This window comes from Alexandromys fortis, unplaced genomic scaffold, assembly GCF_014885135.2.
Source record: "Alexandromys fortis isolate MF-2015 unplaced genomic scaffold, M_Fortis_MF-2015_v1.1 scaffold_528, whole genome shotgun sequence".
NCBI lineage: Eukaryota > Metazoa > Chordata > Mammalia > Rodentia > Cricetidae > Alexandromys > Alexandromys fortis.
The window spans coordinates 40548-64752 of NW_026068413.1; the positions used below are offsets into that span (position 1 = coordinate 40548).

Genomic DNA, 24205 nt, shown 5'->3' on the forward strand with positions numbered 1-24205 from the left:
TGGCTAGCTTATGCCCGAAATAACAACACACAAACTGTATTCATTTAAACACTGCTTGACCCATTTCTATCTAGCCTCTTCTAGGCTAATTCTCACATATTAATTTAGCCCATTTCTAATCATCTGTGTAAGCACCCCAAGGTGCGCTTACCAGGAAGATTCTAGCCTACGTCCATCCTGGGTCAGAGGAGCTTCATTGCATGCATCTGCACGGGAGAGCGGAGCATGCCTTTCTGTCTGAGGTGTCTGGCTCTGAGAGGAGCTGCATTACTTCTGACCTCACTTCCCCTTCCTCCCAGCATTCTCTTCTGTTTTCTCCACCCAGCTATGTTCTAACCAATAAAATGGGCCAAGCCAGTTTCTTTATTAGCCAATGACCTTCCTCCATCAACTCTGTTCTTCCCTTCCCTTCTATCCACTGACTCCTTGGATAGATAGTTGGTTTTGATATTTTAATGATTAAAAAGTAACCAAGCAAGGCCATACACACCTGCAAACCCTGCACTTTGAATGCTAAAATGGGAGGAATGTTAAGTTCAAGGGCAACCTGGGCTACATAGCAAGACCCTCTTTCAAAAACATAAATGAAGACAAAATTAAAGTTTTAATGGAAAATTAACATTTATATATAAAACTGGTATTTAAATGATTGCAAAGAGAAACTATCACTTGGATTAGAAAAGCAGATGACCGACACCCCAGAGGCCTCTAGGTGAAACATTCCACTGTCCCTACAGTAAATCTCAAAGTTAACTATCATCTCCAGTTTCAAAGCCTAAACTAATTTTATCACTTATATAACCAATATAAAAGAAATTATAACCATGTTAACATATCTGTTCTCAAAGAAGTCAAACACTTCCTGATTGATATATGTACATGTGTATATATATAATTATGTATGCATATTAATATGTTTGTGAGATTCTTCTGTATTATTATTTTTGTTATTATAGAAATACGCTGACTTAGGCTGGTAGTGGTGGTTCATGCCTTTGATTCCAGTGCTTGGGAGGGAGCGGCAGGTGGAGCTTTGAGTTTGAGTTCAACCAGGTTTACAAAGTAAGTTCCAGGACAGCCAGTCAGGGATACACAGAGAAACCCTATCTTGAAAAAAAAAAGAAAAAAATATGCTGACTTCCTATGCTTTAATTATTTGTTTTTTAAGATAAACACTGCTGGGAGAATTCGTTCTGATTTGTGTTTTCAGTCATTTGTTTTGAGACGGGGTTGCATTGTAGACAAGGCTTGCCTCAAACTACTTAGCCAAGGATGACCTAGAACTCTTGATCTGCTATTCCTCCTCCTCCTCCTGAGTGCATGTATTACAGTCAGCCTTTCCTCTTAAAAGAGCTGCAAGGCTTCTGATTAACACACATTTCTCCTCTCCTCTGCTGAAGAATGTCATTGTTAAACTCTGGGATATGCATTTTCAAACTTAAGAGATTACATCCAACTGTTTCCCGAAATCGCATGGTTTCCAGAACCAGCAGAAGCCGCAGAGACAGGGCATAGCAAATGCAGGAGCTTACAGAGAGTAGATGTGGTGGGATGTGGTGCTAGGGTAAGAGACAAGTGATGGGGACAGGAGCATGGATGCCAACCTTTATTGTCACTCTGACAGTGCTGAGTGCTGAGAGCTGCAGAAGGCACTGGGCTCTAAAAGCCACAGGAACTGGATGCACCTATTTTATTTTTGCTTTATGTAGGGGAGTGCTTTCTCTGTGTGGTGGTTTGTGCATGCAGTTTCTGAGGGGGTCAGAAAAGGGTATCAGATTTCCCAGAACTGGAGTTAGAGATTGTTGTGGTTGCTAGGAACCAATTCTGGGTCCTCTGCCAAAGCAGCCAGTCATAATAATCTGAGCCATGTCTCCATTCCAATACATTCTTGGAAGATTTTTCTTTGGCAAAAGAAAAGAGATTTGGAGGGAACAGCATGGGAGGGGCAAAGTCAGACAAAAATCTGTTCTTCAAGTTTAAGTGAGTATGATGGGGTCCAACATAGGGTAACTAGGCTTGAGCATGCACACAGGGGCAGGCTGGAGAAGGGTGAAAATTGTAATTAAAACAGGGCCAAATGAGGTTAGAGAAGCCGTGGTGAGGGGGAGGTTGTCTGCTATATTATTGAAGAGAAGGTACCAAAACAGTCTCCACATAGAGACGTCTCTTGGGTCTTTGGAAGGTCTCTAGGCACTTGGGAAAATGAGCCAAGAGGGGAATCCTGGGCTGGAGATGTGTGTTTAGGAAGTAGCAGATCTTTTATAGTGAAACTCAAGATAAGGTAGGCCCTGGTGATCTGAGGGGATTACAGGGTCATTTCACTGAGGGGAATTCTTACCCTGATCAGCAGAAGTGATCTTCCCAACTTCTCACAGCAATTCTGACAATTCTCCTCTGTCGGGCTCTCTGTGCCTTGCCTGGTTCCCACTATTTGTTTACTTTCCTATTTTTCATACTTTTCTCCCTCTATATTTTTTCATTGATTGATTGATTATGTATTTACTCACTTAGCACATGTGGCAGTCAGAGAACACCTGTGGGAGTGGCTTCTCTCCCGTCACCAAGTGTACACTGGAGCTCAAACTGGGGTCAGCAGTATTGAGGGAGACCTCACAGCCCCCTCTATACTTGAAAAGTCACTTTATTTCAGGGCCAGGACCAAAAGGAGGCAAAGGTGTACTCTGAGCATAAGACTAAGGAGGTGAAGAGAAGAGAGCCTCCTGACCTTTGGAAGCCTCCTTTCCATACCTAGTGTCTGCCCTGTTGGCCCCTCCTGGATGTCTCTGGTCATCCTTCCACGTCTGTTTTTCCCTAAGCATCACCGACGGTCTCCTATCAGCACTGCCCAGTCTTTATCTGCAGGGCTCTCCCCTGGGCCTCCTTCCTTGAAAGCTGATAGGAAATGTCCTACAGGATCTCTGTTCCATTGAACTTCTAAGAAGAAAGGTACCAGTCATCCCATCCCTCAGCCAGCATGGGGAGGTTTGGGCTGCATGCTGTTCTAAACCCTGCTTGCCTGCCAGGCATTGCTACTTATTGTTCTCTAGTTGGTGCCTCCCTTTTCTCTCTCCTTGCTTTTTCTACCCACTTCTCTATTAAGGAGAACAACAACAATCTCCCCCCTCACAGATGTTAAAATCACCAAGAGACTGTGTCTGGGTGGGGGTGGACAATGTGGGCAAAAACAAAAAGAGCGTGTTTACTATTTTAGAAAAGCAAAGTATACATTTAAAAATGTATTTTCAATACAGGAAAGAGCTGATTTGAAAGCAGTTCTGTAATTAACCCCCAACCCAGCCCTACCCGACATCAGACTGAATATCTGTATGCATGAAAATACCTTCTTAATGCCTAAGGGAACCACCTAGATGGTGCAAGAAAATAAGAAAAGGTACATTGAGCTTGGCCACTTTAAATAATCCCTAACTTCTTCAGTACAGCACAGAGAGAGAAAACTTGCAACTGAGGGAGGACAGAGAAGCCAAGAACCAGGTTTCACCTTTGACCTCAATGCTGGTGCTGCCCCAGAGAATGCAACACTAAGCAGGCCCCTATGAGGCCAAAGCCAGTAACTGTGATATGAGTCTCCAAGTCTGCTACAGACTGTAGTCCTAGGACCTTGACCAATGACTCACCTCAAAAGCTAGGCCTATTTCCTTTGTAAAGGAACAGGGAATGAAAACTTTGAAGATATAACAGAAAACTTTCCAAATTTATGGGAAGGTGTAAATGTCCAGGCAGAAGGCAGAAGCTCTCCAGTCTGACTTAAGACATGCTACAACAAATGAGGTTAAATTCATAATTAAAACTCTACTATTTTTTTTTAGAAAAGGACCAGGATCAGATACTTTTTTAATCTGAAAGTCAGAAATTATATGCAGTTATATCTCAAAGCTATATACAAAGAACTCATAGCAAACATCAGTACTCAAGTGTGAAAAGCTCTCTCTTTACCAAAGGATGCCCAACCTCAATGCTTCTATTCAATAGGACTGTGGATGACCATGGAAAAACAAGGGTGCCCAGCACCATGATCAGGGAACAAGAAATTCCAAAGCAATGTCACCTCATACTGGTTAGAATGGCCACCACCAAAAAGACAAGCAAGAGGAAGTGTTGGTGTTCTAGAGAAATGGAGCCCTGTATGTGTGAGTAGGGTGTAAGTGCCTACAGCCTTATGAAAAAAAAAAACAGTATGGAGTTTCCTCAAAAACAACTGAAAATAGAGCCATGATGTGATTAGACAGACTTCTCTACTGCACAAACTCAGGGGATTTAAATCATTCTGTTAATGAGACACCTGCAGTTTTTACAGCTGGACAATCTCCATGTATGGAGTCAGTATGAGCAGCTGCCAGCATCTGGAGAGAGTGTAGTGTTCACAGAGGAGAGACTCCCAGACAGTCTTAAAGTGAAGAAGACCACATCAGTGGAGATAACATGGATGAGGAAGAACATTCATATTGCTTAGTAAATTAAAGACTCATATGGTCAAAAAAGAGAGAGAGAGAGATACAATAAAGAGAAATTCAAAGACAAAGAAAACCTCTAAATGGTTTACAGTGTGTTAAAAATATATGCAGGCTAAAGGTTAAAGTCCTTAAAAATAAAAAAAGAAAGAAAGAGAGTAGTAAGTTGTGGTAGCACATGCCTTTAATCCCAAAGCTTGAGAGGCAGAGGCAGACAGACCTCTGTGAATTCAAGGTGTGGTAGTAGACACCTTTAAGCCTAGCACTGGGGAGGCAGAGACAGATAAATCTCTGTGAGTTTAAGGAATAACAGAGTTATTCCAGGACAAAGACATAGAGAGATCCTGTCTCAAAAAGAAAAGTACAAGTAAAAGAAATAGAGGTTAAAAGAAAGCCGCATAAAGATGAAAATACACAGAGAATCTTGATACTGTATGCTATTATGGTCTCTTTGAATTATTTAAATGCTAAGGAAGGAGCAACAGCTGCTAAAAGATATTTGCTTATAAATGCTGCTGAATTAATCCAAGATAGGTATTTTGAAAATACCTTGACTTCAAAATTGAAGTCAGAAGATATATGTTACTTTGGAGAAGAGATTTTGCTTTTGTTTCCACAGGAAATGAAAGGCTGTGGATTCATTCTGAATTAAGAAAAACAAGGTTCGATCAAGGAAGACCACCTGAGAAATCTTTGGTAGGAACAGATGGCCCAAATGTCTGAGTTCTACACCCAGAACAGATTCAAGACTGCTGCCTGAGATGATCAAGACTCACAGGATACTCCAGTCAGGACTTGATTATAATTCTAAATTTACTTTAGGTCTCCATAAGATTAGCAGCACCCCCCAACCAGCAAGAAGTAGCCTAGAATACCATGCCCACATTCCCCAAAAAAGGACTATGAGTATTTTCCTTTGTTTAAAAAAAAAGAGGGGGAAGTGGTGCAGGAGAATTGTCTGTATTCTGTCAATCTGTTTATTTTGAACAAATGCTGATTGGCCAGGCAGGAAGGATAGGTGGTCAACCATACAGGAAGTAGAGGTGGGGCAATGAGAACAGGAGAATGCTTGGAAGGAGGAAGACTATTCCTCCACTCCTGCCAGGACTCTGAAGAAGCAAGATGTAAGTTGCCCCACCGAGAAAGGTACCAAGCTGTGTGGCTAACATAGATAAGAATAATGGGTTAATATAAGCTGTAAGAGTTAACAAGAAGCCTGAGCTAATGGGCCAATCAGTTTTATAACTTATGGAGATCTCTGTGTGATTTTCTTTGGGGCTTGCCAGATTGGGGTACCGGGTGTGATGGAAACCCCAATGAGCAAGCCGGCTCTCATGTTACACAGAAAAGCTAAAACTACATAATTTCATGTTAGGTGGCCTGGGAAAGGGTCCTACTCAGATGAAGTAAAGTGGAAGTGAGGAGGACGACTGAGGTCATAGTGGACATAAAATTTCAGTCAGGAAGAATAAGTTCAAGACATCCATTATACAACATAATAAAACTAACAATATATTGAGTTCTCAAGAAATCACTGAGGTCATGAATTTTAAATATTCTTCCCATGAAAATGTATGTGAGGTAACAGATATACCTTGATGCAGCCATTTCAATGTGCATATTTAAAACTGTATGCTTGAGGTCTGGTGCCCTCTTCTGGCCTGCAGGCATATACCCAGACAGAATTGTATACATAATAAATAAATAAATATTAAAAAAAACTGTATGCTGCCTCTGAGATGATGTGTGTGTGGGGGGGGTGTGGATGCTTGTGCATGGGTACATGTGTGTATGTGTGTGTGTGTCTGCGGTGCTGGGATTGAAACATGGATCTCACAAACACTAGACAAGCATTTCACACCCAAGCTACACTCCCAACCCCAAATATGCATAATAATTTTTCAATAGTCAATTTTGAAAATGATTAAAAATTTTTTTAAACAAACAAAAGTTCTATCAAGCACATACAGACCACCTGACAAACAAAGCCAGGAAGGGAAACAATAGTTACTTTCCTTGCTGCAGGGCAGTAGGATGTGAGGCTCCAGGCCTGCATCTCTGTCACTCAGTTGGACTTTTAGTTCACGGGACTCTGAAGAAGAAAGGACACAGGTGAGATCCCACAGAGCCTTGTTCTTTCCCAGTTTCCACCTTCATCCCTCACCCTGATCTCATCTCTCGTTCCTACTTCTAGCCCCATCTGCACATGTGGCCACCCCACCCTGGAAGGTATTTGTGCTTCAGGACTCCCTAGCCAACACCTTTAACTCTTGTTTCTTAACTTTTCTTTTCCCTGGTAAGACTTTTCCAACTCTTTCTCTCTGGAGTTTCTTTTTCAACAGCCCCCTCCAGGTCTCAACAGTGCATCAAGTGTTCTCTTTGCTTCTTTGTGCCTAAACAGGTTTCTTCTTGTATCAGACACCAGTGCCTTCCTCTGTTCCCTCCCAGGGCTTAGCCCTTCATGCTAATATTGAGTCCATTTACTTTCCAGCTCAGAAACTGGGCCTGGTGGTGTGGCTGCTTGGGGCCTTTGCAATCCATCAGTGTTGTCACCGGTGGTATCTCTTCTCATGTGGTTAATCTGTACTGTTTCATTGAGGTTTTTCTGATAATCCATTTTCAGATAAACTCACAGATAAAACAGATTTTATTTTGTAACTATTTTATTTGCACCAGGGGGACAAATGGTACACATATATAAATGCAGAAAACACACACAGTGATAAAAAAGTAAATGAATCTTCAAAAGCATTTTAAAATAAAGTGTTAATTTTAAGAAATCTCTTCTAAAATGACATATCCCACCTGAAATTCACCCTTCCCAAGTGCTGGAGATGTGTTTGCAAAAATGAGTCATGGAATAAAGAAATAAATATTGTGTACATACCATTGTGAATCTGGGGGATGGAGAATTGATGACTCTGTTTGGTTTCCCTGGGTGAGGGTGGTTTTTCCTCCATCATTACTTCTCCATTCTGAGAAATAATAGATTTCACGGTGAGTGTCCATTTTAGATATCCAGAGAGAAAAAAAATCCCATTTATGCAATGTGAGAAGCTTAGATTCTGGAAGCAGGTATTATTATTATTATTATTATTAACACTGATAACTGGATCAGTAAAAAAACAAGAAATGCATCCAACAGAGATGAAGTACAAAAAACGAGTATTGATGCTCTTCATGTCTTCACTTGATGCCCATCTGGAGCCTGGACCACTGTTACATCCCTTTTATAAGAGATGACTCCAGGGCCAGAGAGGATAGATAACCTGCCTGGGATCACAGAGGCAGAATTTGAACCCAGACATTCCTAATCTGCCCTGGATCTTAAAGCACAATTGAGTCCTAACAGTTGAGTAAAAGATTAGATTCCCCTCAAATGAAAATTTTCATTTTCTGAAAATGCAATGAGACATCATTATTTTTAAGTCATTCAGAAGACTACTGCAAGAATACCTGTATCAATATATCAAAAAGAATATAATATTCTTATATATTCATTATTATATTATAAAATATTTATTGCTGTTTATAATTATAACTTAATTGTAAGTTTTGTTTATAAACAGAATATTATAATATTCATTATGATCAATACATTGAATTTAGACTATTCTAAATAAGTAATAGCTTAAGTATTTGTTAATTTAAGGAAGGTCAAGGGTTTAATTAAAGTATCAAAAGGAGCCAGGTCATGGTAGTACATGCTTTTAATTCTAATAATCAGAAGGTAGGGGCAGGTTGATCTCTGAATTCAAGGTCAATCTTGTCTACAGAGCAAATTCCAGAACAGTCAAGGACTACACAGAAATCCTGTCTCAAATAATCATATAAATGAATAAATAAGTAAGGAAACAAACAAACAAGTAAATAAATGAAACATCAAAAGTTTTTTCCCCCACTGGTCTGTCTTCCCTAGAGAGAGACTCTCAAGCTGTTGCCCTGGTAACGAGTGGAGGTATCTTTTGGGAGGTCCAGTTGTGTCATGATAGTATGAGCTGAACGCAAAGGGAAAATTCACTGCCTCCCCAGTGTTCATGTTCATCATCTCTCTCTAACCCCCACGGGACAGAAGATCAGAGCATATAGGCCACGTCTAGTCAATCAAAAGAACCAGAGGTAGACAACTGTGAATTCAGGAATATGGGCAAGATATACAGGAGATGAAGCTTTCCTAGTCAACCCTGAACTTGGAAAAGCTACACATGCAAAAAATGTCGTGGACGTCAGAAACACAAGGAAAGAGCCCTCTTCCCCCATGTGAGGTGCGTGGGCTGGTTTTGTTTTATCAACAAAAGAAGATAGGATGATCTAGGAGAAGAACTCTCAACTGAGAAAAATTCCTCCATCAGATTGGCTTGTAGACAAATCTGCAGGGGCATTTTCTGGACTGATGATTAAGATAACACCACTGGAAGGTTTCACCCCTGTATGGGTGGTCCTCAGATATATAAGACCGCAAGCTGAGCAAGTCATGAGGAGCAAGCCAGTAAGTGGCGTTCCTCCATGACCTCTGCTTCAGTTTCTGCCTAAAGTTCCTATCCTGATGTCCCTTCTTGGTGGACTATAAACTGTAAGCTTAACTAAACCTTTTTTCCCCACATTGCTTTAGGTCATGGGGTTTCATCACAACAACAGAAAGCAAACGAGTTCGCATGGGATGAGACAGCAATGTTAACAGAGTCAACGAGAACAGACCATCAGATGAGGAGGGACCTGAGGGTTACCAGGCCAGGCTTTCTTGACAGCAGCTGTCAACAGGTCCTAAGGAACAAAAATTAGATGTTCATTTCAGGAGCTGAAACAGGTTACTCTCTTTTGTCTTTATCATGTGAGAGCTGTAGAAGCCCTTGAAGCATCAATCCAGAGCCCATGTGGAGCTGATTAGCTCACCATGATTCCCGAGATCAGACTCGAGTCATGAGAATAGGTTGTAAGGGTCAGCTCTGGCTGAAAGGTCCTTCTTGAGCCACTTTAGCACCTGGTGGTGACCTGTCTTCATATCCATGGCTATAGGATGCCTGCATGTGCCCCCAGAGCTTCCTGACCCAGTGTCCTTATCTGAGTTTCTAGCTGTCTCTAGACCACATCCCTTTCATAAAATGCCATCATATATATGGCATCCCCGTATATATCTGATGGCTCATCCCTGCTGTCTTTTTCATGAGGACTCAGTAACAGCCTGCCTCCATTTCCTCCTATTCATGCTATGCCTTCCTATATTTTCTCTCTCTATTTCCCCCACTTTGGTTTCATGTTTTCCATCAGATTAGCAGTATATGGTCCAGAACACAGATTCTGCCTCCTGAGTGCCTGAATTCTTGCTCTTTCATTTGACACCGTAAACACTTCCTAAGTTCAGCTTCCTCACCATTAAACCGGGCAACTAAATGATGCCCATACTTCATACCAGCTTGGGTTGCCAGGAATCAAATGATAACCAAAGCAGGAAACTAGCCACATGGTTCCCTCTACCATTGTCTGTTATTCTTTCTGTTCTCATTCATTTCATTCCGTCATTTCTCTGTCTCAAAGAATCTGGGTAAACTTCCTACACCTCTATCACTTTCTTGCTGTATGTCTTCCTCTGTCTATCTTTCTTCTGCAATATTGTTGTTCTCAAGCAACATTTGTCATATCGAATCCATCTCTTCTAACATCAAGCGTGAGACTGTGACATACTAAGAAATGGCTGTTTTGGTCTTTATCCCCTGTTTCCTCAAATCCTGGATGAGACCCCAAGTGATTAAGATGAAAAGAGTCAGTCTACCCTTGAGCATAGCTGGCCTTCCTCAGTAATACTGCAGTGCACATTACAGAAATAAAGTTTGGAAAGCCCTTAGGAATGGAGGGCTGGTTGCCAGGGGAACAAAACATGATGACAGCATGGGAACTCTGACCTACAAGGTGAGGAGACCTAGAAGTTGACTTGATCACATGGCTACTGATTTTATTCACCATGCCTGTATGATGGAACTTTTATTAAAGATTCTAAGAGACTCTGTTCAGAGAGATTTGGGTTGACAAACTCCATAGTGCAGGAAAGGTGGTGTGCCCAGGGATGACAAGAGAGTGCTGTGTTCTCTCCCCATTATTCCTTGGGGTGTCTTTCTCCCATGTGGTTATTGTTCGTGTGCATATGTGTGTGGAGAGCTGAGGACAACTTTGGGTGTCATTCCTCAGGTGGCACCAACCTCTTTTTGTAGAGATGGAATCTTTCACTGGACTAAAGCTCACCAATTTTCCTGGGCAGTGATCTCAATGGAGCTGCCTGTCTCTGCCTCCCTGGTACTAGGATTATACCTCCTGCCCCTGTGTCTTGAGCTGTCTTTTTTTTTTTACACAAGTTTAGGGGATCAAACTCAAGACACTGTGCTTGTATGCACTCCCCTCACCTTAGCTGACTATTTTTGAGCTATAACTTTTCTAATAAATTGTAAGCTAATGTTTACTTGAGGTTCATGAGCTATGCTAACAGTTCTGTAGCCTGAGGAGCCATGGGTTCAGTTAACCAGAAGCATGGGCCACACCCCAAAATTTGTAACCAGCATATGAAGTAGACTGTTGTCTTGTGGCACTGAAGCCTTTGTCAGAATGTAATTACATCATAAGACACCTTGTTGAAATCTGGAGAGTTGATTGGTGTGGAAAAACGCCATTCACAACACTTCTGGTGTCAGAGACCAGTGTATATAAGGGCAGCACAAATCAAGAACATTTCTCTTACAGAATATTTCCTCTTGGATGCCACCGTGGACCACACTGCTTCACCTTTCACAGTTCCATACTGGCCATCTCCTTCCGAGGCTTCTCTAAGACCCAACTGTTTCTGAGTAGTCAGTCTCTTTCAATCTGGCTACTGACACTGGTTCTTTGATCCTGGGCATCAGGCTGACTGTCTATTGTCATGGTTGCTCTGGGTGGATTCTACATCACACTAGAGGCTAATCACTTTGAATTTCAAGCACCCCCTCCTTCCAAGACTCATATATTAGAGGTCTGTCCCTCAGGATGGCACTAGTAGGTGTTGGTGCTACCTTTAACAGGCAGATTCGAGCTGAAGAAAGTTATATCATTGGAGGTGTATCCTTGAAAGACACAGGCAAATTCTCTCTTTCCTTCTTCCAGGTCACCATGAGGTGAACAGCCTTGCTTCTCCCAATCCCTTGCTTTGGTGTCATGCCCTACCATAACACGCGAGGTCAAACTATCTGCTCTGAAGTTCCTAATATGAATAGAAATTAATTGACTTCTCAGGTATCTTTTGTTTTTGAGGGAGTTTTACTACGTACAATTGGCTGTTCTCAAGCTCACAATTTTTCTGCCTCAGAATTTGAGTGCCCAGCTTCTCCTGGGTAATTTGTGCCACCCCCTCACTGCTTTCTGTTTTTCCCCAAGACACATTCTGCTAAGGATCACCTTTATTTTATAGTCTCTATGGCAATAAGAACTACTCTCCAGGTATAGTTACCTTGTTCAAGACTGAGTTGTGAGTTCCGGTCCCTTCTATCAATTTCTTTGGACCACAATTTGTTCTGTGGCAAGACTGAAATGGAAGGGAGAGTGAGTAAGAGAAAGAAGCCATTAGAGATCTCTAGCAGTGATAAGGGGCAGCATTTCTGCATTGCACATTTAGGAATTTCCAGTCTTCTCATCACTCCAAGTTTAGTGTGTCCCACATACAGAGTTCACCCATCATGTCCTGGGACAGGGAAGACTCCACAAGGGAGATTTTATACTTCCCATACAGAAAGGAGACACTCAAGTCAGAACAAAAAAGTAGAAGGCACATTTGTACCTATTCCAGTGTTCAGAGGGCAGAGAAGGTAGATGTCAAAACAGAAAAAAATAGAAGCTAAATATAACTTCCAGGCTGTCACAAGTATAAGACCTGGATGGAAGGTCTAGGATCTGAAAGCTTGATGATGGGCAGGCTTTAAAGATGGACAAGATGGGGCTGAAGAACTGGCTCACACATTGTTGATTTCTATGAGCATGTGGTGCTAAGATAAGATGAATCCTGCAACCCACAGCTGGGCTGTCACTCAAGGTGGGTGGTAGTGAAACTGATGGACTCTTGTGTATAATATTATAAGGGCTCCACTGAAGAGACACAGCAGTGCTACCCTACTGGGACCAAGTTCTTCCTGTCCTCTTCTCCATAGCCTGATGCTGGTGGGGACTCTCATTGTCTTCTCAGTCTAAATATCCAGTCTAGCAAACCTCGGGAACGTGTCAACTCTAACCATTAGATATAAGTGCTATGATTATGCACGGGCATTAATTTTGTTAACTAGTACATTCCTAATCATGCTGCATTATATGACACCTGGTAGACATTTAATATATGCTTGATATATTAATGACTGGGATCTCAGAGGGGGATATTAAACCAAATTACCCTTTTCAAAGTCTTTGGAAATGGGTATTCCATCAGATTTCCAGGACTGAACAATACCTCTAGAACATTCGGGTCAAATTTCTTCTCCAGTTCTTCTAGGGGTACAGGAACCAGGTTTGTACAGGAATCTTTAATATCCTTAAAAAATTTAAAGGAGAAGGTATAAGTGCAGGCTTCCAGGTCACAGAAAAGCTCTAGGAAGCAATAATAGTTAGTTGTACCTCAATCCGCAACAGACATATCTTCTAATGCAAAGTTTTATATTTGCATGGCTACTTCATGAAACAAGTAAATATTTTCTCTCTCAAAATACCCACTAGACTTTGAGCTTCCACCCCCATTTTTATGACATGTAAGAAGGCCACATTTTGTAAGAAAGTAAAACTTGGGTTAAGGGTTAACAATAGGGCTGGTGAGATGGTTCAGTGCGGTATAGGCACTTGTCACCAATTCTGATGGTCTGAGTTCAGTCACTGGGATTCAGATGGTGAAAGTGGAGAACCAACTAGCGACAGGCTGTCCTCTGACTTCTACACATGCAGAGGAGCAGGCTCATACATATATGCACACACAATACATACATACACATACTTATAAGTAAATAAATAATATATGTAATAATATTTCTAGAATGGGGGTGCTGGAAAGATGATTCATGGTTAAGAATACTTTCTGCTTTTGCAGAGAACCTTCATTCAGTTCCCAGCACCCACACAGCAATGCAGGAACACCTGTAACTCCAGTTCCAAGGGATTTGGTGCTGATTTCTGTAAAATATGGGCACCAGGCCCACAAGTTTTATGCACACATACAGTCAGGAAAAACACGTGTACACATAAAAATAAAAACAGAAGTACTCTTTTTTATTGTTTAAAGGTTAACTAACAAAGTAGGTGGCCAATGATGTTCTGTTACTCAGACACCTCCTGGCCTCCTGTAGGAAATGAGGTGTTCATTCCCTCTGACTGTGAACTCTGCTGGAGGGAGGCAAATTCATAAGGCAACACAAACAAACAAACAAACAAACAAACAAAAAACAACTGGAGGGTTGTAGAGAGGGGCCCAGTTGTTAAGCACACTTGCTGCTCTTGCAGAGTTCCCAGATTCGATTGCCAGCACCCTGATGATGTTCACAATCATCTGTAATTCCAGCCACAGAGGATCTGGTGCCCTCTCTTCTGACCTTCAGAGGCACCAGGGACACTGTGATGCATAGACATACATGAAGACAAAACACTCATACATATAAAACAAGCATAAAATGTTTTTAAAAATTTGTCCAAATAAAAAACTCTGTAGTTTGTAATATACTCAGATATAGGTTTTTAAAAAGACATTAATTAAAATAAAATGTCCTCATGGAAATTTCACTAAGTCAGTTCAATAAAATAATTCAACAGTAAATTAAAATCACTTTTAAATTTTAGTTTATCATTTTAGTTTAGTTGAGTTTGAATTTTATGAACTCTATGGTTTAAAATGCTTGAGATATTGCACATCTATGGAAAACCTCTGTTCTGCTCTGGCTTTTCTTCAACAATACTCATCCTGGAAGCAGCATAGAACACCTTCCCCTCAGACAGAAGCAGAACTATCTATCTCCTGAGGCCTCTGCTTCTCCTCCCCTTAATACATGGAAAGAACACTTCTCAAAATATTTACATGATACATATCACTCCCAGAATATGCAGGTTTTAAACCTGAGTCCAGAATTCTAATTTATAATTGATGAATGTATTATTGTTAGGAATACCTCTACAAAGTGCTATGAAAACTTTGTCAATAATTCTTTGTCAGAAATTAGGTTGGGGTTCTGGAGAGTTGGCTCATGGTTAAGAAGATGTGTTACTGTAATAGAGGACCCAGGATGATTCCCAGCACCCACATCAGATGACTCACAACTACATGTAACATATATGTACAGCACATATGTGAACACACACACACAAACATGCACATGAGCATGCAAAAGCACAAAAACATACATTCACATGAGAAATAAAATCTTACTTTTAAAGTTAAGTCCAGCTTTAAAAACCTGCCAATCATCCAGTTTGGCTTCAAGATATCAAAGTGTAATTTAATCTGGGGCGTGTTTCAAGGTTAGAATATAACAAACCCCACTTACTGTGTACATTTTTTCAGTGATGAGATTGTTGTCACGGAGTACCTCAAGAAAAGCAAATGGCTTCTTTATTGCATTTGAAATCATCACTTTATGTCTTTTGAATTTCAGGAATACAGGATCAAAGGGAATCATCTCTGTGGCCTCGTCTTTTGTGGACATCCTGGAAGGGGGAAATACCATGGGGAAATGATAATCTGGTCCATCAGTCTATATGCTTGCGAAATGTAAGGTTTTGTACATGAAAGAAAGACTGTAAAGGAGTAACATACATAAGATAGGTGGTCTTAAGTTATCCCCAATAAATACAATGAGTCAAGTCCAATAATTTGTCAAGTTTGGGGTTCAGATGAGAAAGACCCTGCCTTGTTACTCCCAGAATCACACATGTGCACACACATACATATGCATCTGCACACATAAGCCCTCATGCATGTGAATGTTTATGCATGCATGTATACTACATATTCACATACAGACAAAAATAAAGTGAAATACAATGTTAACTATGACTTAAAAATTCCACTACTAGGTGTTCTTATACAGGTGAAAAGGAATATTCTCACTAATTTATATGCAAATATTTCTGCTAGCATTATTGATAGCCAAAAGTTTGGAATGTTTGAAATGGCCATTAGTTTGAGTGTAGAAAAGTAAAACTGGAAATTTATACAATAAAATATTATTCCTCAATAAAAGAAACAAAATGCTAATACATTCTGAGTGACTGAATCTCAAAAATTTTTCTTAATAATGGAAGACAAATAAAGATGGCCACACAATGTATAATTCCATATCTATAAAATGCCCAGAAATGAAATCTATAGAGACAGATGTTTGTGTGGTTGCGTGGACTAAGGGGACCAAGAATGGACTGTACACAGCTGTGGGGGGTTCTTCTAGGGATTCCAAGTCCAAAATTCCAAACTTGAACTGTGGTGCTGGTTGCAGGCTCTGTAAAAAGTCATTGGATTGTACATTAAAATGGGTAAATTTTAAAGCAAGTAAATTAAACTAAAAAACCTGTCAAAAATATGAAGTAGAAATTCAAAAAGATAAGCAGATCAATAAAGGTGACATGCTGAATATTTTTTCCTCTGAGTACGGGAAAAGGCAGATATTTTCAATAACAAATACACATTGTGTTCTAACTGATTTGGGTTTTTATTTTTTTGTTTTATTTTTTTGTAAACTTGACAATGCTAAAGTTATTTGAAAAGAAGAACCTTAATTAAAAAAAGGAAGGCCTATGTCTGTATTGCCTGTGAGCAAGTCTCTGAGGAATTTTCTTGACTCGAGATTGATGTGGAAAAGCCCAGTTCATTGTGGGCATTGCCACACCTGGACAGATGGTCCTGGTATACATAAGAAAGCAAACTGATCAAGCCAGGAAGCAGTGTTACTCCATAGTTTCTGCTTCAATTTCTGCCTCCAGGTTCCTGCCCTGACTTCTTTGATGAAGGACTGTGATGTGGATGTGTAAGACAAAAATCCCTTTCCTCCCCAAGTTGGTGTTGGTGTTTATTACCGCAGTAGAAACTCTAACTTAAACACTGTATGACTGGATGTTTCCCCAGTCTAAACAGGGATGTCAGGAGGTGACAGACAGCAATTAGGTTAAAAACATATCTTGCTGATGTCAGGATGTCTATGAGTTTAATCCCCAGCACAGGAGGACCAGCCAGCAACTCCCCCCTCCCCCAACAATAACTGGGGGATGAGGCTGAACCTTACCCATGGACCACAAAACCCACATCAGAAGGACAAGAGATGCAGTCTCATTTTGACTGCTTTGCCCCTTGCTCAGGCTGGAACAGGCCTTACCAAGATATTGACCTTGGACCTAAGATTTCTTTCTCTATAATGAGGAAACAGAACCAAATGAGAGCATACGGCTCCCCAGAACTCTCAGGTGCCCACGGGAGGGCTCCCTCTGTTTTCCTCAATGAAGAACACTGACGACTCAGCAGCAGACCAAGGAGAAACAAAGAATGGGGCAGGGATAACATGATGGGGGTGGAGCTGTGCCTCCACTATCAGTGACATCCTATGGGAGATCCCAGTCTTCTGCTGTGATCTGCAAAGCCAGGCTGTGCCTCCATCTGTCCTGGGACCACAATGACCAGGTCTTCCTAGCCAGCATTCCAGAGACAGCTCACTCCTTAGGACAATATGCTGGCTCTGCCTCACAGCAAAGCATAAGCTTGGCTCTACCCATCCAATCAGTCCAATAGCAAGGCACACCATCTGGTAAGAGCCTAACCTATGGCCTCACCTAGGCCAACAGTCAAACTGGCCATCTGCCTAACTCCAGAGCATAGCTTCTAACCTGGACAGACCAAGAATACTAAACAATGCTAGGTCCAGGCTCAGAAGAAGCCAGCCTGTGTCACAGACACAATGGGTAACCAAACTGACACTTTGCTAACTTCAGAGGAGAGTTCTGGTACCTGTGACTAAGGAACCTCTGAGCCTTGTTTATAAAACTCATGGAGATCCATCCAGACGGGTAGTGTGTGCCTGCCTGGCCCGACACCCCTGAAACAGAATACAGGCTCCCTCCAATTCCCTAAATGTTTCTGGCCATTCAGAGGGGAGTCACCTCAGCTACTGACTTTCTCTATTTTTCCCATTCCATCTTGCCCCCAAGCACCCTTTTTCATCTGCAGGGTCCTAGGATCCCCCAACTCAGCCTGCTTTGGGGCTGAGGGTTTGGGGAGCCAGCGGTGAGTGCTCCTGCCTCAGGGGCTTCTTTGTTCCACAGGACCCTGCCCCTGCCAAGCCTGCCCTTTTGTTTGCAAGGTCCCTGGCCCAGCAAGTGTCCCTGCTCCTGTACTGAGGAGATCCATCTGGAGGGGTAAGTGTGTGCCTGCCTGCCAGCAGGTCATCCTAGAAATGGAGTAGAGGCCCCTCCAATTCCATAAATGTTTCTGGCCATTCAGAGGGGAGTCTCCCTGGCTACTGGCTTTATTTATCCCATTCCAACTTGCCCCCAAGCACCCCTTTCCATCTGTGGGGTCCTTAGATCCACCAACACAGAAGAAGTAGAAGAAATTGACTTTAAACATAACCTTAGGAAAATGATGGAGACCCTTAAACTGGAAGTGAAAAACTTCCTTAAAGAAATGAAAGAGAAGACAAGCAAAAAGTTAGAAAAAATTAATAAATCCCTCAAAGATACCCAAGAAAAACAAGAAAAAGAAATCAAACAGGTAAAGGAAACAGTTCAAGACTTGAAGACTGAAATGGAGGTAATAAAGAAGAAACAAACCAAGGGATGGCTGGCTATGGAAAATCTGGGTAAATGAACAGGAGCTACGGAGAAAAGTATAACCAACAGAACACGAGAGATAGAAGAAAGAATCTCAGGTGCTGAAGATACTAGAGGACCCAGGTTCAGTTCCCAGGACCCAAATGATGATTCACAAGTGTCTATAACTCGTGAGGAATTTAACATCCTCTTATGGCTTTCTGGGTTACCAGGCATGGCATGTTGTATGGATATATACATGTAGGAAAAGCACCCATACACATAAAGTAATAAAATAATTTCAAAAACTAAATTAGAAGTCAGGACTAGGAAGACGGTTTAGTGCTTGGCCCACTCGTGTAAAGACTTGAGTTCAAATCCCCTGAATTCACATAGAAGTCAGATACAACAGGCATATCTGCAGTTCCAGCACATCTGCAGCTCAAAAGGAGACAGGAAAGGCCCTGCCAGCTTCACCATCCAACCAGCCTAGTGGGCACAGAGGCAAAGGAGAGAACCTGCCTCACATGGGATGGGAGGTGAGGACCAACACCCAACAGAGACCTCTGTCTGATCTCTGCACATGCACCATGACACACACACCATACCACACCACACACACACACACACACACACACAATTTTTTTTAAATTTAGAAATGACAAAAAACAAGCCTACTCAAAATTAAGTTTTTGTCATGGAGGAAGTGTTGGAGACAGCTCTTATGGGTGGGATGTTAAAAATCAGAAAGAGGAAAACTTCAGGGGCAAGTGAGAACCGGGGTGGCTAATGTGGTTCCAGTGTAGAATACTTTTGCCTAAAACGGAGACAGATACAAGAAAAGAAACTTTCTCTGAATAAAGATAGACTAAGATCTATTACTTGAAGACCAGAGGTGGTCAAACCAACCAAGGAAAAACCTCATGCCAGGCCTGGTGAGCCTATGAGTCTAGCTACTCAGAAAGCTGTAGCAGGAGAATCAGTTTCAAGATCAGCCAGGGCAACGGATTGAAACTATGTCTCAAAATTCAAAGTAAAAAGGGGGCTTGGGTTATAGCTCAGAGGTAGAGAACTTGCCTGATAAGGAAGAAACTCTAGGTTCAAATCCAGGTTCTGCAGGTGGAAACGCTAAACCACAAAGGTGATTGATTTTGTCAGTGCCTTCCGTGTGGTTTTATTTGCGGATGCCTCTTTCTTACAAGATCAATACTAATTTTTTTTCAATTTCAACTTTATAGAAAGCAGAACTCACCAAACAGATGGGTCTTACCCACAGTTCCCAGCATATTTAGCAAATGCACAAAAGAAGGGATAACATCTGATTAAGGGCAGTGAAAACTAAACAAGTCCTAGAGGAGGGAATTTCCCAGTCAGTGCACAGGAAAAGCAACCCATTTTCCGGCTCCCAAAGGGACTGGAACTATTAGGAGGTTTGGCCTTGTTGGAGGAAGTGAGTCACTGTGGAGCCGGGTTTTGAGGTCTTTTTCTCAGTCTTTACTCAGACAGTAAATCAACCTCCTGCTGCTTCTGAGTCATGATATAGGACTCTCAGTTCCAGCGCCTCATCTCCCTGCATGCTGCCCTGCTCCCTGTTCTAATGCTAATGCACCGAGCCTCTAAACATGTAATCAAGCCACCCCAATTAAATGCTTTTCTTTAAAAGAGTTGCCTGTGTCATGGTGTCTCTTCACAAAACTAAAGTATTCTAATTAAGATAATAATAGGGAGGATGCAAATGAACACACATCTCTGTCACCTCTGCAGTCTCGGGCAGAGAGAGGGGAGACTCCTCATCTCATCTGCTATTGGCAGGAAGAGCATTGACGCTGCCTCCTCACAGGCCCTATGGCGGCACCTACGAGCAAGTGGTCACTGCTGGCCTTTGTCTCAGGAACTCCACTCTTGTTTGTTTTAGACACAAGACAAATTAAATTAAATTAAATGAATTATGTGACCACTGTTCTTACAGCTTGTTGATGACAGTGATTGTGACAGTGACTGATATAAACCCATCCAAAGCAGGCTGGTTTCAAACTCCCAGTGAGATGACTTAGGAAATGACCCAGCAACCAAGGATCTGTTGGATCCCATAAACCACAAGGTAGAAGGAAAGAACCAACTCCTCTACAATGTCCTCTGACTCCATGACACAAGCACGCACATGCATACATAAGCATAACAAAATTGTGAATCTCTTGGTTCATATAAAAGTACTCTGAAGCCGGGCGATGGTGGCGCACGCCTTTAATCCCAGCACTCGGGAGGCAGAGGCAGGCGGATCTCTGGGAGTTCAAGACCAGCCTGGTCTACAGAGTGAGTTCCAGGACAGGCTCCAAAGCCACAGAGAAACCCTGTCTCGAAACAAACAAAAGTACTCTGAAGAGTGGGTAGCTGGTGAAAAGGGATAAAGAAAAAGTGCAAACATTCTGTGCAAACTTCGATAAGGTTTCCACTTTTTACATAATCTAAGACTCAAAACACAGGAGAGTATTACAAAATGAAAATACACATTATGTATTTATGAAAATGTGAAGCACAGAAAAGCCTAGGAAAAGATAAAAAGACGTTAAGAGCACAGACTGCTCATCCAAAGGATGAAAGCTTAGTTCCCAGCACATATGTCTGGCAGCTCAGACCCATCTGTAACTCCAACTACAGGGATCTGATACCCTCTTCAGGCCTCCAAAGGCACCTGACCTAATGGCACTCTCTCTGTGTCTCTGTCACTATGACTGACTCTCTCTGTCTCCCCCACATGCACAAACTCATGTGCACAGGCATGCATATACAAACACTCCCAGTAAATGTTTTAGAAGATAAGGAAGATCCAAACTTGACTGCCACGTCCACAGCAGCGACTGCTGTGTAGTGACAAAATGCCTCTGCGCTGGCTTTTGCCTGCTGAAGGATTGGGGTTAGAGCTTCCTGGAGCGAAGCCCCAGGCGGTCCCCTGGCAATCAGTGGTCAAGATAGGACCTGATGCCGTAGGCAGATCTCATATCTGGAGATAGCCTTGGGAGCGAGCCCTCCTGGCACCCTGCATGATCTTTCTCTGTGTTTCTAATCTTTTCTGTTTTTAGCTGACCGCTTACCAAGAGATCAAAGTACGTCCTTGGCTCGGCCCCACCGTTCATTAAAGCAGTCCTTGAGGAAATAAAGTATGCCCCACGCCACATGAGCTTGGGAAACTTTATTAATTATGAAACAGAAAGTTGATATGTTACGAGGGAATCGTCATAGTGAATCAGATTTAGAGAGAAAAGGAGAGTTAGAGAAAATTCCCCAGCGCACTCCTTGATTCACTTCCTTATACAGGAGCCTATGATGAGCAAGGGAATAGATGGGTTAATGTTGATGGACAAAAACTGTTATATTATACTTTCAACTTTATGGATAGGCTTGCTAGACCCCAACCCCCATGATGTCTGCCGCATAAGAAGGTACTAAAAAATATAGTTCAACAAGTGCAGAGAACTGATTAGGCATATTTGATCACTAGATGAAATAAAGGGTTAAGAGGAGGAAGGGACACGATAGCAATAATAAGACAGAAACTTTCTGTTCATAAGATGTAACCACTTGCCTGAGGCTTACAGTCCCAAGGACAAGAATTCCCCTTCTAAAGACGCTTTGTGTCTAAACACCTGTTCCTGATAATACAATTTTAAACATTGCTAAAATTAAACATTGCTAAAAGAAGTTTTCATACTGTGCCAACTAATGATACATGACTTTCTGACTTGTTCTTTGTTTGAATACTATATAATGAAAGCATGATTTTAGTAAAATTGCAGCAGATTCTCACTACACAGTGTGTCTGTCTGTCATTCCCTTGCGTCGTATCCTGACTATCCTATAGCCTTCACCCCTGTTCTCCCGTGGATAGCAGTCTCCCAGAGGGACGGTCCGTGGCACTTGACGAGCACATCTTTAATCCCAGTACCTGGGAGGCAGGAGCTGGTGGGTCTCTGTTGTGAGTCCCAGGTCAGCCTGGTCTACATAACAAGTTTTAAGACAGCCTATACTACACAACAAAAAGACCAAGAGATACTAATATACATATGTAAAGGCTGAACCCAGGACTAGGAGCTTTGGGGATTGTGTACGGGGGACAGTTAAAGTGGTTTTATACTTTCTATAACTCCACAAGATATAAAGCTTTTGAACAATGGCCTGTATCCCCACTCATTCAGAAGACTGAGGCTCCAGGATCATAAGTTCAAGGCCATTTCACACTGTGGAATGAGTTCAGGCCAGCCTGAGTAACATAGCAAAACACAGATTCTAAAATCTTTAAAATAGATAGAGACACATAGCCAAGCACAGTAGAGGCCCTTGGTTCAATGGCAGTACGGGAAATGTATCACTTCCTGTGCAGTAGCAAACATCCTGACTGGCACTGTTTCTGAGGAGCACATCTGATCACTACTGTGGAGCAGACAGAGGTCGACCATTTCCTTGTCAGTGGAATCACCCTCCTAGGACAGGACGCTGACATGAAAATAAAAACGTGCAGCTTGCCATGGCTGCTGATAGCCAGGGCCTTTCTTGCCTTGGATCAAAATCTGACAGGGAAAGCTCAGACCAGGAGTGAGCCTGGGACAGCTTCCTAGGTGACAAGTCCTGCCAGACAGGTAGGAGACCACAACAGAGGGTACTGACCCTATTGACCCTGAGAATCTGCTATTTTAATTTCTTCCCTGAGTTAAGTCAACTTAAGTCACTAAGTCAGTGAAAGCAGAGAGAGGCAGAGTTCAGGAGATAACAACAGAACCCTGTCACAGAGGTCACCAGGAGTCCGTGACAGCTGTGACCAGAGTCTCCTGACAGCTGACTGTGCTGCACACAAGAACGTTATGACTGTGGGTGATGACAAGCTGGCCTCATCAGCAGATATCTTACTCAGTTTCAAAAGCTCCGGGAGTTCTCTCTGTCTCCGTGTCTGCTCTCTGTCTCGCTGTCTCTCTCTGTGTCTCTGTCACACTCTGACTGTCTCTGTGTCTCTGTGTCTCTCCCTTTCCCTCCCATTCTCTTGTCTCTCTCTAACTACAGTGCAGAGCTTCTTCACGTCCAGGGCTTTGGACTGACTGAAGCTTCAGCCACTTAATCAAGACATGAAATCGCCCAAGCTGTCAGAGGGCAAAGTTACAGAGGGAGAAAGACTCACCTGTTGCTGAAGCTGCTAGCTTCTGTCTCCCAACTCCTGCTCGGGGCTTGGGAGGGTGAGCTCTGATCCTTGGTCTCCTCACAGGCTTCCAGACAGACTGTGTTGTGGCCCACAGCTGAGAGCAGGAAGTCAGCCTGAGTACTAACTCACCAGGGAGGGCTCCTCCCAGATGGAGAAAAGGAAAACAAAAAAAAGTATTTCTCTACCCTCACTTGGACTGCTCTGAGATACTGTTCCTTTTTTCTTTCCTGGAATGTGGTGGCAAAGGAGAGGAGAAAAGGGGAGAGCTAGTGGATTGCAAAGGGGCATACCAGGGACACGCTGGGCCAGGTCTTCCTAGTAACCTTATTTACCCAAAGATGGAAAATAAAGCAGCAACCCGAAGGCAATAACAGCAGCAACACAACTCCATTCTAACCCAAACTGTTAGTCACCCCTGTGTCTATGGGAACAGATTTCCCCAGGGTTGGCTGTAATCTCTATTTTATCTTGTCCTTGGCTGAACTGGCTCTGGAGGGAGAATACTTGGGTTAGAGAGAGATGGGGAAAAAGGGCCAAACACTTTCAGGTTCTCTCTCAGGCTAGCAGCAAAATCCAGAACTGGATCCTGACCAAGAAAAGCTTTCCCTCAGACATCAGGGGAAGTGGGCCTGTAGAAGGGAGATCCTCCAGCCTGATAGACACTCTGGGTCAGAGCCTGAGGGATCATTCAGGATACACCAGGTTCCTCTCTGTTGCTCTCTCTGAGGAACCAGGGGACTCGGTGAGCCTGTGTCCTGTCAGGTCTCCAGCA

General features: G+C 42.4%; 1 protein-coding gene across 3 annotated transcripts in view; it reads right to left on the reverse strand.

Moving 5' to 3' along the window:
- LOC126495632 (nuclear body protein SP140-like protein) overlaps nt 1-23719 on the reverse strand; it is a 39603-nt gene extending 15884 nt beyond the window's left edge. For 2 of the 3 annotated variants that reach the window (XM_050133234.1, XM_050133232.1), the window contains exons 1-6: nt 23413-23719; nt 14999-15158; nt 12871-13008; nt 11941-12015; nt 9168-9233; nt 7357-7444 (exon numbers count right to left, since the gene is read on the reverse strand). In XM_050133234.1, coding sequence (XP_049989191.1) covers nt 7357-7444; nt 9168-9233; nt 11941-12015; nt 12871-13008; nt 14999-15157 — 526 coding nt within the window. In that variant the 5' untranslated portion in view covers nt 15158; nt 23413-23719. The remainder of the gene's footprint in view (nt 1-7356; nt 7445-9167; nt 9234-11940; nt 12016-12870; nt 13009-14998; nt 15159-23412) is intronic. The other variant, XM_050133233.1, reaches the window with a different exon arrangement.
- Nucleotides 23720-24205: the final 486 nt, after the last annotated feature.